The sequence below is a fragment of the Silene latifolia genome, chromosome 5, assembly GCF_048544455.1.
Source record: "Silene latifolia isolate original U9 population chromosome 5, ASM4854445v1, whole genome shotgun sequence".
Taxonomy (NCBI): Eukaryota; Viridiplantae; Streptophyta; class Magnoliopsida; order Caryophyllales; family Caryophyllaceae; genus Silene; species Silene latifolia.
In genome coordinates, this window is record NC_133530.1 from 1,969,970 (window position 1) to 1,982,165 (window position 12,196).

Sequence of the window (12,196 nt, forward strand, 5' to 3'; positions counted from 1 at the left end):
ATATATTTATCGCATTTCCTCCAGATTTTGGTTCTCTGTTATGTTGAACGGAGAAGATTCATATTGTTAATTGCGTTTGCCCCCAACTCTTATAACTTGCCCGATTTTGTTGTGGATATATTATTACATTTATCGCATTCTCTCCAGATTTTTGGTTCTGTGTTATGTTAGACGGAGAACATCCTAATTTTTAAACAAGGAATAGTTAAACTTATAAGCCATAACTTTTAATTAGTAAATCTTGGGTTTTAAATCCTTGAGATTATGGTATTGTATGTTGCATGCTTTAATTTCTCAGCGTAAAACCGCCCAAACCGGAAATAGATACTCATTGTTTGGATAATAACACTCGTATAAGATGAAATTAACCGAATTATTGATCTCATTATTGTTGGATTTAAGGCTCGATCTATTATCTTAGCCTTCTTAGGTAATTAACTGCAAAAATATTCGAGTTCAAACTCGCCCGACCCGAAAAGTAACTGTAAACAAAACAGAAGATCACTTTCAATGTCACAAGTTTCAAATTCAGACATTACAAATCCATAACTGTAGATCTTCTCTTCAAATAACAACTGTAGATCCATTATTCATCAGTTCATCCCGGAAATGCCCTCCTCAAAGGGGCCTAAATTATTCCCTAGAAAACCAACCTCTCAAATCCTCTGCATTTTCGTTGTAATCACTGCATTAATCTATGGTTTTCTTGTTATTTCAAGGACCCTTCTGGGGCAAAACTGTAATTCTATAGAACCCAGGTCGATTTCCGTTGTATGGGAAAAAAGCGAAACCAATGACAATGGTGAAAACAGTGTTTCAGATGGTTCTTTGCTTGTTAATGGTGATGTTCAGAGGCATAAAGTGATGGGCTTTGTTGGAATTTTCACTGGTTTTCGATCGTTTGGCCGTCGTCGCGCTTTACGTCGTACTTGGTTGCCCTCTGGCCCTGATGGGCTTCAAAGGTTCATTTTTATCTCTTTTTTGTTATTTTTTAGCATATGTTGTTTAACTGAATTATTATATATGTTCCCATTTCTGAAAATTAGTGTGATCATATGGTATTCATGAAAATTAAGAAGCCTCGCCGTTAAGGCGAAAAGTTATGGCCCTTTCTATGGTGTTCTCTATTGATGAATATAACAACATCAGAGGCTCAGAGCCTTAATCCCAAAATGATTTGGGGTCGGCTGACATGAATCATCCTTTAGAACCGTGCATGCCACACGCACACTTCAAAATGTGAGTTATACTAGATTTGGGTGTTGTATGGGGGATTGAATAATTTTTAGTCAGTAGAGAACCTAATGTTTGGAAACCGAGTTATACTTGATTTTGGTCCGAAGATGTCATGTTGTATTCGTGATCAGGCTGCATATGAGCTGCGGAAAATTATGAAGCATGTGTTGGAATTGACTTGTGGCTCTGAAACTGATCTGATTTAGGTCACTGCAGATTGGAAGAAGCGACAGGTCTAGCGTTCCGATTTATCATTGGCAGAACAAGTGCTCAGTGGAAAATGTCAATACTTAAAAAGGAGATTGCTCAGCATGACGACTTCATTCTACTAGATATGGAGGAAGAGTACAGTAAGCTCCCGCACAAAACGTTAGTGCTAAATGCTAATAATCATAAGTTCATATTTTTCGTGGGTCATTCAATTGATGTCCGCTCACCATGGTTTCCTCTTTAGGTTAGCATTCTTCAAAGCGGCCTATGCACTGTTTGATTCTGAGTTCTACGTAAAACAGGATGATGACATATATCTTAGGCCGGGTAACTATATTTGTGATTTTTGCTCGTTATTGACTACATCTTGTTTTTGCTGGTGACTGTTGATGTCTATATTTTGCGTTGGTAGATCGCCTTTCACTCCTGTTGGCAAAAGACCGATCTAACCCTCAAACTTATATCGGATGCATGAAAAAAGGATCAGTTTTCACTGACCCGAAACTTAAATGGTAAGTAGTTTACCTTTTGGACGCGGTTCTTTTGTTTTTGTCACCGAAGTAAAATTTATTGCTTGGGTGTTCGGACTGTCTCGTGTCTGAGAGGAAAGATTATTACTCATGAATCATTAGTTTTCCTCTTTCTATGACTATCTTGGCCGTCTTCCTGTAATGTGACGTGCTTAGTCATTTATTTCCGCTTTGCAGGTATGAGCCACTGTCAGATCTGCTTGGCAAAGAGTATTTTCTGCATGCTTATGGACCCATATATGCGCTTTCCGCCAAAGTTGTCAGGTCCTTGGTTGCTATAAGAAATGACAGGCAAGTTAGCGTTAATCCCAAAATGATTTGGGGTCGGCTGACATGAATCATCTTTCTTATGGTCGACATACTCTAAAAAAATTTCATGGTTTTACCCTGCTTGCAGTTTCCGGATGTTTAGCAATGAGGATGTGACAATCGGCTCATGGATGCTCGCTATGAATGTAAGTCATGAGAACAATCTTGAGTTGTGTTCTCCAAGGTGTACGTCAACATCCATTGCTGTGTGGGACATACCGAGGTGTTCAGGTTAGTATTCTAGCTAGTAAGGTACTCAGAATGCAGAAAGCGCAGAACGCGCAGTTTCTTTCATAAGCTGGGTTCGTATTGAACCTCAAATCCGGTTTTGTGTCATCGACACAAGGAACTATGGAAGGATACTTCTCATGGTAGCAGTTAAGTTGAATATGCATATGCATATGCAGGACTTTGTCGCCCGGAGACAAAAATGGTGGAACTTCATAAAAAGGAAGTGTGTCGGGGTTACGCTAATGTTGCAGAATAGCATTGCTGATGGGATATAACTAGAAGCTATTAGGTATGTTACTCTGACTCAGCTGCAAGTGTTAGACACAACATGGTGTCAGAGTGTTGGATATAACTATTTTCCGCGAAGGTTTGAATTTTTTGGTCTGAAGTGAAATGTCCGAATTTCACTACTAAAGGCATTTTTGTCCGAATTTCAGAAGGCAGGCAGGCAAGATGATTTTATTTGCCCTAACTTATTAATTTTACAAATTGGAGCATTGTAACTTCTTCCTTTTGGTGTAAAAGTCTTTACATATATGTTACCCGACTCGGTAGAGAGGACCCGTATTGACATATCCACGTGATTTTGAAAATATACGGTTCTATTATCGAGTAGGATCTTTTTAGTGAGCAAAGGTTGAAATATTCGCCCAAAAAAATTAGACACGGAGTAAAAAATATTTCCATTTTTTTTTTTTGTGATTGTAGTTCAATCAAAAAATACCTCAACCAAAAATATAAACCATGATCATAGCTCAACCAGTGATTTTATGTCTTAATATGCGATTTTAGAGGAATACTCTTTGAAATTTGACAAATGCATATTACACATATCAATGATATCATTCATACTTTATACGAGTATTGAAATTCTATGAAAAAAATTACAGTTACATTGACTCTTATTCCAAGTGAATTAAACTTATAGAGAGCAATAACAATAAACAATGAATCAATAATTTTATGTCAATTATACATTATTAATTAAAATTCTTATTTAAGACGGATTTATTAGTCTTAGACAATAAGAGAGATCGAATGGACGTATAAGACGGAAAGCACTCTCCTCACGGAATGACAAAATACCTTTTTTTTAAAAAAATAAAATAATTTCAGCACATTACTCAATTTTCTTGAATTAATTTTCAGTTTTAATTTTTTTTTTTTGCTTGAAACAAAATATAATAATAAGAAAAATGAACAATTAATGAGATAAAACTATTATTTAACAGTTCAATTTTACTCAATTTTCTTGAATAATTATACAGTTCAATTTTTTTTTCTTATATCAAAATATAATGACATAAAATATGAAAAATTAATGAGATGTTAATTTAGCATGATTACGTTAAACAAATAAAAACTCTATAAATACCGCGCATTTATTGCGCGGCATCTAAACTAGTGACTCATTATATATTTATGATGAATATGACCGTTTTAAGTCAGACCAATTCGATAAGTTGTTGTTGAACCCTAATCGTGACCTTAAACAAAAGACTAAAAGAGGTAATTTGTGGAGATGGAACAATCAAAATCATAACATAAATGATTGATAGAATAGTGAATATCAAGCCATGAACTACCTAATCCAAAACATCTACTTTATTTTTTTTTAGGATTATGAGGGACATCAAAAATGTTAAGATATTAGAGACCAATCATATATAGATCAGTCCGTCTTGCTTCAGACCGTAAGATACGTCTGAAACAATAAAACCTCTCACAAGTGGAAATCACATGGGTGGTGGGACACCCCATGTGCTTTCCCACTCACTTCCTAAATGGATATTTTGTGAGAGGAAACGACCCGTCTTATTATTTCAGACGGATCTTGCGGTCTGAAATAAGAATTTGTGTATATAGATATAGAGGCCACGTGTCAAGAAGTTAGTGGGCCGGGTCTTAATCATGGGCCGGACCCAATTTCCTTGCTCAAGTTTATACCATCATCAAAACTTTGATTACTTTGCTTCAAATGATTTTTGTTCATAATTTTATAGAGTTGGCCACATGTAAATGGACTATCAGGACCTATACATCATTGTTACCTTGTTGGATTAGGTTAGTTGAGGATATTTATTCTTACTTGTGATGAAAAAATACCTGATGAGTTATCATGTTTTATATTAACTTTTATTTTTTTTATCGCTATTTAAATTGATTGTGAGACGTCACAGGTTTGTGACAAGTTACAACTGAAAATCTGTGATCTAAGATGGTTTCTTTCTTATTTGTATCAAATAAACATCAAAACCTTTTTTTTCGATTTAATATGATTATTATAAGATCGTTATAATATCTCAGATCATTAATATTTTCTATATTTTATTTGATTAATTTCATTTATTCTATGATTCTTTTTAATTGTACTAGATAGCGAAAAAAACTTAGTTTATGTATAATATTATTATAAAATCATTATAATACATGTAGTTAGGATTCCCTCCTATTTGATATAAAAAAAAATTACGTTTGATAAAAGTATTTTTCACAATAGAATAAAAACGTAAATAACTTCTCAAATAGAAAGGAATAATTTATTTTCCTTGTTTTTTCACCGACTATTTATCGTTCTTATATTTATGACAATATTACAAACATCATTCTCAAACTTATAACACTCTTAAAAGTGGATCCAATGGAGAAACATTGGATAATTGATTTACAAAGTACTTTAAAAAGTGTGAATAGTTTAGATCTAATAAAAGTTGCATTGCTAAATTATTTCCTAATGTATCAATAATATTGAAGCCATCTCTTAATTATATCAACCCACAAACCATACAATAATTCATCTTTATTAAAAGAATAATAGTACAAAACTATTCATAATTTCATGATTAGAGACATAAAAGTGATAAAAATATTTGTTAATCTATCCTTTATTGACAAAAAATGAGCTTTTAGCAGAAATAAAGTTTCCAAAACATCCAAAAGTTGTATTGTTCTAACAAAATCATGTCCAAGAACATGCAAGTAGATCTGAAAAAATACAGTAAAAACTACAGGAATCTCTATTGAAAAGATGATCATCAAGAGATAAGGACTAGTGATATATCATGCATGAATAAAGAGAAATGTCATAGAATTTTAACCTTTAATATAATGGGAGGAAAATACCAAAAACCCTTTTTTTCTTGTATTTATAGAATATTAGAATTGGTGATAAATATCGAGAATTCGGGACGATGATGAGGCATCACCGGGTAGTATCGTAACTGAGTACTACTTTATCACATGCTCTTATACAATCACCTATAACTCCATGAGCACTAAGATCGACTGATAGATTGTTATAGTTTAACCAGAAGTCTTGGGTTCATGCCCCGAGAAATAAAATAGTGTTAAAACTAATAAGGAGAGCTTTATCGTCCTAGTAATCCTACTCAACTCGAATCATGATAAAATCGGATGGTATACACAAAAAGACATGCTCTTCAGCTTTTATACAAGTCCCACCATTTTAATGGACCATACATTATTGTACGTGAGAAGGTAATATCGAGATTAAGTATCATCTGATGACGTTATCTCATTTTCCTTGTCGTCCTCAATACATATAATCCTCATTCATCTCTTATCTTACCTGGCTCTCTCTTCTACCACCATATGCTCTTCACGTGTATTTTCCAGGTCTTCTATGCCTAAAATTAAAGCTTTTATTTATATCTTCAAAGTTATCTACTAGTGTGATGAAGTACCACAAAATAAATGTTTGGTAACATTTGACTTATTATTTGTTTAAGAAATTTGGTGAAACTTCTTTTGGTTTCAATTCTAAACTAACAACAAGTAAAACTAATAAGAACACGCATTTGAATATGATTGTATTGTATTCATTTGTGTAATGTAACATGCAAGGTCCCCAACTATAGATTATTGTCAAATCACCACAGCTGGCCTGGTGTCATCGAAACTCAGTATCATGCATCTTATAAAATTTTTAAGATATTTATGTGTTATATTAGGGATAATGATTGGTCGATAAAATGAGATTTTGATTGATCTATAACGACCAGATATGTGAAAGTGGTATCGAAACTCTGTATCAGTAGGAGACTGGGTGATATAACTATATACAAGTATATTTTTTTTGTGTTGCTCTGAATATGTCATTTATCAAACATCCCGCTCAATCTGATTCGTAAATTGTTATTTGTTAATGCAAGTAAAATGAACATATTGTACGTATATAGAATGCGATTCTTTGTAAGAAAAGAGTATAAAATAATTGAGAGTAGATAACATTGTAGTATGTGACAAAGATGAAGGAAGATAGTCAAAGGTAAGGGCTTGACGAATATGAAGGGCATATGGAATCATGGCAGTATGTAGCCACGGGCCACTTATGGCTCGTAATTGTACGTTATATATATGTTGTTGCAGTTGGAGCATTCAGATTCTCTTGGGTGAAGCATTCTTTACAAAATAGATATACATTTACGGAATCGAATATATCTTAGTCTAATAGCTTATAAGTTCGAATCTTCCTACTAGTGATATTTTACTGTTATTGAGGGTCATTTGACACCAAATAAAGATATACATTTGATGTGTGTGTTGACAGGGCACTAACGGGTGCTATTGAGTATTGAGTCTCGGTATTACCATTTTACATATCCTTACGCGTGATCCGTCTTTTTAATAAACCGTGGATTGTAAATAGGTGAGAAGGTGTTGTAAAAACTCGCTATTTGAAAGTTTTATGTTTTTTATACTTCATACCCGTTATAAGTAACCTAGAGGTCTCGGAAAGTAGGGTCTTGAGATTTTATGGCTTTTTAGAAATAGACACTTTTATCATTAAATTTGTTTGATTTGAAAATTTGATGTTTTTTAGATAGAAGAACTAGTTGTTACAGTAAAATGTCTATCACTTTATCGATTTTGACTTCACCACTGCTTGATACCATCTGATTACGTCTTAATACGAATAAGTAAGTTAATTACTTAAACTAGATCTATCAGTGATCACAACTAGGAAGATAATCGGGCTATGACATATGAATTAGGGAAGCATGATTACTTGATTAGTGGGATTAATTTACTATTGAAATATTGAGAAACTATACGTCCGTACTGAATTTATACATTAAATTAAAGTCTCAAATTCCGTGACATTCTATTAAGTGCCAGATCCATTAGGTCACCCACATGCCTACATTTGATCACTTTGTTACTACTTTGGAATTTGGATTAACCATCTTTAATTACCTTTTTCCTTCAACATTGTAGACTCCTAATTGCCTTAACCTAAAGAGTAGGCTTAGATGTAAATCTCCTGGTATCGATGTGTTATATCATAAAGACAACTAAATGCTAAACGTGCAATGGTAAAACCATCCTCAAGCAAGAGTTAACTTGATTGGGGCATCATCCACTTTTACTTTTAATCTCACCTTTTTTACCTTGATCCATTTAAGGTCATCAACTCAATCATTTTTTTTCCACTTTCCAACCTTCCTACCAATCAAATGTGGACACTTATTGGTCACAAAGGAGGTCAATTTGAGAAAAAGAGTTCATCAATTGACCTCTTCTTACCTTGGTCACTCCTTGTGTCATCCTAATTTTTTGCTTAATTATGAATTAAAATGACCCAACAAGATCATAACCTCCTAATTGACCTTACTTGAGAGTGTTCTAATGTGTAAGGCGAAATACAGCTTGTTTCTTATATTTTCAATACGACTTGAAAAGTACTTTTATGACCTCTAAATTTCTTTATATCAAATTGTATACCTCTTAGGTTACCTATTGACATTTTTATATGGTATGGAGTGACTAAAGTGTGAATTTCGGACCCTTTTATTCTGGAGTTCAGTTGGCCAAAAATCGTGAATAATAAGTCCTTGAAATCAGATAGTTATTAACGATCTTCCAATAGCGGGGAGTTTTTTTTGTCAAAACTTTCTTAAGAGAGCCAGTATGTCTTAAAATTACTACTAAGCGCTTAGGTACCTCTAAAACGACTTAGACACGACTCAAAAGTACTCTTGTGACCTCTATATGTCTCTATTTTAAATCATATGCTCTTTTATACCATGGTCATTTATATTAGATAGAGTAACTGTAGTGCAAATTTCAAGGTCTTGTATTCTGGCCAGGTCAATCTCAAAAAACATGCATAATAAGTAAATAAATAACCTTCGGATCATCGGTTTTTGCCGAATTTCAGAATCCGTTAATTGTAGATTATTTTAACCAATTTATATTGGTTTTATTTGTTTTAAATACAAATTTGCAATGAATTTTTCCATTTATGGCCCAGTTTATGTGTCGGGTCTTCACCCTAAATATCAGCGTTATTATCGGGTCAGATCATTCTGGGTTTAAGTTATTTTCGAATGGGTTCGATCAGGTTATTTTCGAACGGATTTCGAAAGGTTTTTCGGGTCGGGTAATCTTTTGACAAATCTACATGTATGCCTCAACCGAAAATTGGATAATCTTTAATAATGGATTATTACTTGTTATTTAGGCCTGAAATCAAATAGGAGAACCTCCGAAGCAACCTTGAACACATGCTAAAAAAATCGGAACAAAAAGAAAAAAAGAAATGTGGTTAGATAAGACCTTCCGTATAGCTCAAATTGAAGTTTATCGATCGATATGTGGTACCCTCAAATAATACACGGTTTTGGGGATTTCGGGTCCCGGAGAAAAACAATGTTCGGTAATTAAACGGTGGGTATCTCGGGCCAGATAAAGCGGTCAAACAAATTTTAAGGAGCAACGATGGTTATTTGAGAATACTGGTATGCGGTAAACCAGCCTCGACTGAAAACCAGATAATCGTGTAAAAGCGATGTATGCTTGTTCTTTTTTCCATGAAATCAAATAAGGTACCTCGTGAACTGACCCTGGACATATGGTAGAAAATATAGGAGAAAAAGAAATGTAGCTTCGTACGACCTCCCGAGCGGCTGAAATTGAAGTGTATGTATAATACACGGTTTTCGGAGTTTCCGAGGTTCAGGAACAAAAATCTCCTGAAATCCAACAGAGGGTGCTTCAGGTCAGATAACGCCGCCACACAAATTTTGAGGAGTAATGATGGTTATTTGAGGGTACCGGTATGCGGTAAATCAGCCTCCGCCGAAAATCGGATAATCGGGTAAAAGCGATGTATACTTGTTTTCTTTTTCATGAAATGGAATAAGGTATCACCTGAACCAACCACGAACACATGGTAGAAAATCTGGGAGATAAAGAAACGTGACCCCGCACAACCTCCGGGACGGCTGAAATTGAAGTGTATAATACACGATTTTCGGAGATCCCGGGATCCAGGAACAAAAATGTCCGAAAATCAAACGGAGGGTACCTCGAGTCATGTAAAGGTGCCACACAAATTTTGAGGAGCAACAATGGTTATTTGAGGATACCAGTATGCGTTAAACGAGCTTCTACCGAAAATCGGATAATCATGTAAAAGCGATGTATACGTTTTTTTTTTTTGCATGAAATCGCATAAGGTACCACCTGAATCGACCGCGATCACATGGTAGAAAATCTGGGAGAAAAATAAACGTGACCTCGTACGACCTCCGGAACGGCTGAAATTGAAGTGTAATACACGGTTTTCGGAGATCACGAGGTTCCGGAACAAAAATGTCTGGAAATCAAACAAAGGGTACCTCGGGTCAGGTAAAGCAGTCACACAAATTTTGAGGAGTAACGATGGTTATTTGAGGGTACCGGTGTTGGAGCTTGTGTCCTCCACAAATTAGTGTGATAACATTTGTAAATCTCTTACAGGTTCACAAGGGTATACTTCGTATATTTAATCTTTTTATTAACGTTTACCTAATAACGGTTGGTTTGCTAGAAAGTTTGACGTTATTATCATACAGATGGCGGTGATCAACTGGTCCCTAAAGGTCACACCTATAGGATGTGTTTGAGAGATGTGACTATAGAAATATGATCACATTGATGCCTTATATGACTAAACAGTTAGTCAATGTGTTGATGAGACAATTATTTAATGAAGATTAAATAATATTAGTTGAGACGAATTAACTGTCAATTCGTAAATTGAATATAATAAGTTATATTTAATTAAATGTATGTAATGTTAGCTTGGACGAATTAATCTGTTAATTCGTAATTAAATGTAATCGGTTATATTTAATATTAACAAGATGAATGTGTCATAGTGGTAATAGTGAGGGTACACAAACCAAGAGGTCATGGGTTCGATCCTCACTAGATGACAACCACGAATTTTAATTTTGATAATTTTCATAAAATTGTTTGAAAACAATAATTAGGGTTTGCGAAAAAAGGTAATCGGCTGGATTTTTTTTTTTTGAGCCGTGAATTTTTTTTTTTTTTCGTTTCCGTTACTGTTCACGGATGAACAGTACTTTAAAAAAAAATCTGTTTTTTCTTTCGGTTTCTCCTGAAAAACCGATTAAAGTTTTTTACGGCTGTTTTTGTTTATGCCGATTTGAAAAGCATCCGAGAAAAGAAATTTTTTTTATGTTACTATTCACGTGGTTAATGTTCACAGGGGCCAGAATAAAAAAAAAAAAAAATTTTGTTTTGTTATGATTTTTACAGAAAAACCGCAAGAAGAAAGAAATAAAAACGTGTTGTTTTTGTTGTTTTGTCTATCCAGCCGGGAGAAAAGTAAAAAAAAAAAAAAAAAAAAAAATTGGTTTCTGTTACTGTTCACGTGCTGGACAGATTTAAAAAAAAAAAAAAATTGTTTTTTTTGGTTTTAGCTGTAAAATCGAGAAAAGTTTTTTTTGGGTTGTTTCGGTTTTTACCGAGATAAATTTTAAAGAAAATTTTTTTGGGTTTGTTGTGGCCAATTAATTATTGTGAAGCGGTTCATAATTCATGGATACCTAATCATTTTAAAGCAGTTTAAAATTTTGACGGATTAAATTCATATTACAAGTTTAATATGAATTAAGATTGAAATTAATGTGATTAATTGAGAAATTGTCACTTAATTTGATAATTTAAATGGGTGGTTTGGATAAAATTAATCTACATAATTAAAGAATTATGTCTTGCATGTTTAATTTTTTTTAGTTGATGCATTTTATTTAGTTGAATGAATCGTTTGAATGGTTTAATTTACGTATTTTTGCAATCGGTTGTAATTTGTAATACTTAGTGTGGCCTTAGTCAAATTATGTTTTCGTAATGAAGGAAACATAATTTTTATGTAATTATGAGATCTCGAATCTCCTTTATTTTTCTTTAGTTTTGGGTTTTTGAAATTAGAATGTAATAAATAGGTTTATTATGTAATTTTATTTATTGTAATTTCAAAGAAGACTAAAGATGGAGGTTGGAGCTCACTCCCGCTACATGGATCAAGATGGAACATCAAGACAAGCTTCTTGGGTCCAAGGATGGATTCCAAACTTGTATTTATGTTCATTTTGATAGGATAGGCCACACTAGGACTTTATTATTGTTTTTACGTTTTACTATTCTTATTGTTTTTCATTCACATGCTAGTTAATGCATCATATTCCGCCTAAACCAAACCACCTACTACTAAAATACATGAGAATTGACTCATATAGATTTAAAATACATGAGAATTGACTCATATATATTGTATGTTAGTTTTCATGGACATACAGATGTCACATACTTATTAAGCCATCACCTTAGTTTATTCATTCACGCATGCTAGATATTAGTTCATT

General features: G+C 33.7%; 1 protein-coding gene across 2 annotated transcripts; it reads left to right on the plus strand.

Moving 5' to 3' along the window:
* The first annotated feature begins 484 nt into the window (after positions 1-484).
* Positions 485-7,133, plus strand: LOC141656353 (putative beta-1,3-galactosyltransferase 13). Of its 2 annotated transcripts, XM_074463216.1 has the most exons (8): positions 485-962; positions 1,453-1,605; positions 1,691-1,773; positions 1,859-1,958; positions 2,154-2,267; positions 2,374-2,516; positions 2,693-2,805; positions 6,906-7,133. In XM_074463216.1, exons 1-7 carry the CDS (start codon positions 610-612, stop codon positions 2,770-2,772), a joined length of 1,026 nt encoding a protein of 341 aa, XP_074319317.1. In that variant the 5' UTR covers positions 485-609; the 3' UTR covers positions 2,773-2,805; positions 6,906-7,133. The 2 variants fall into 2 exon arrangements, with proteins under 2 accessions (XP_074319317.1, XP_074319316.1); XM_074463215.1 differs by lacking the exon at positions 6,906-7,133 and having other exon boundaries at positions 2,693-3,025.
* Positions 7,134-12,196: the final 5,063 nt, after the last annotated feature.

What these genes read in the sequence shown, in the direction of transcription:
- LOC141656353 (XM_074463216.1), top strand. Translation starts at nt 610, where the DNA reads ATGCCCTCCTCAAAGGGGCCTAAATTATTCCCTAGAAAACCAACCTCT. An exon ending in AGTAAGCTCCCGCACAAAAC is followed by an intron (nt 1,606 to 1,690) that starts GTTAGTGCTAAA and finishes TTTCCTCTTTAG; the next exon opens with GTTAGCATTCTTCAAAGCGG. An exon ending in GGACATACCGAGGTGTTCAG is followed by an intron (nt 2,517 to 2,692) that starts GTTAGTATTCTA and finishes ATGCATATGCAG; the next exon opens with GACTTTGTCGCCCGGAGACA.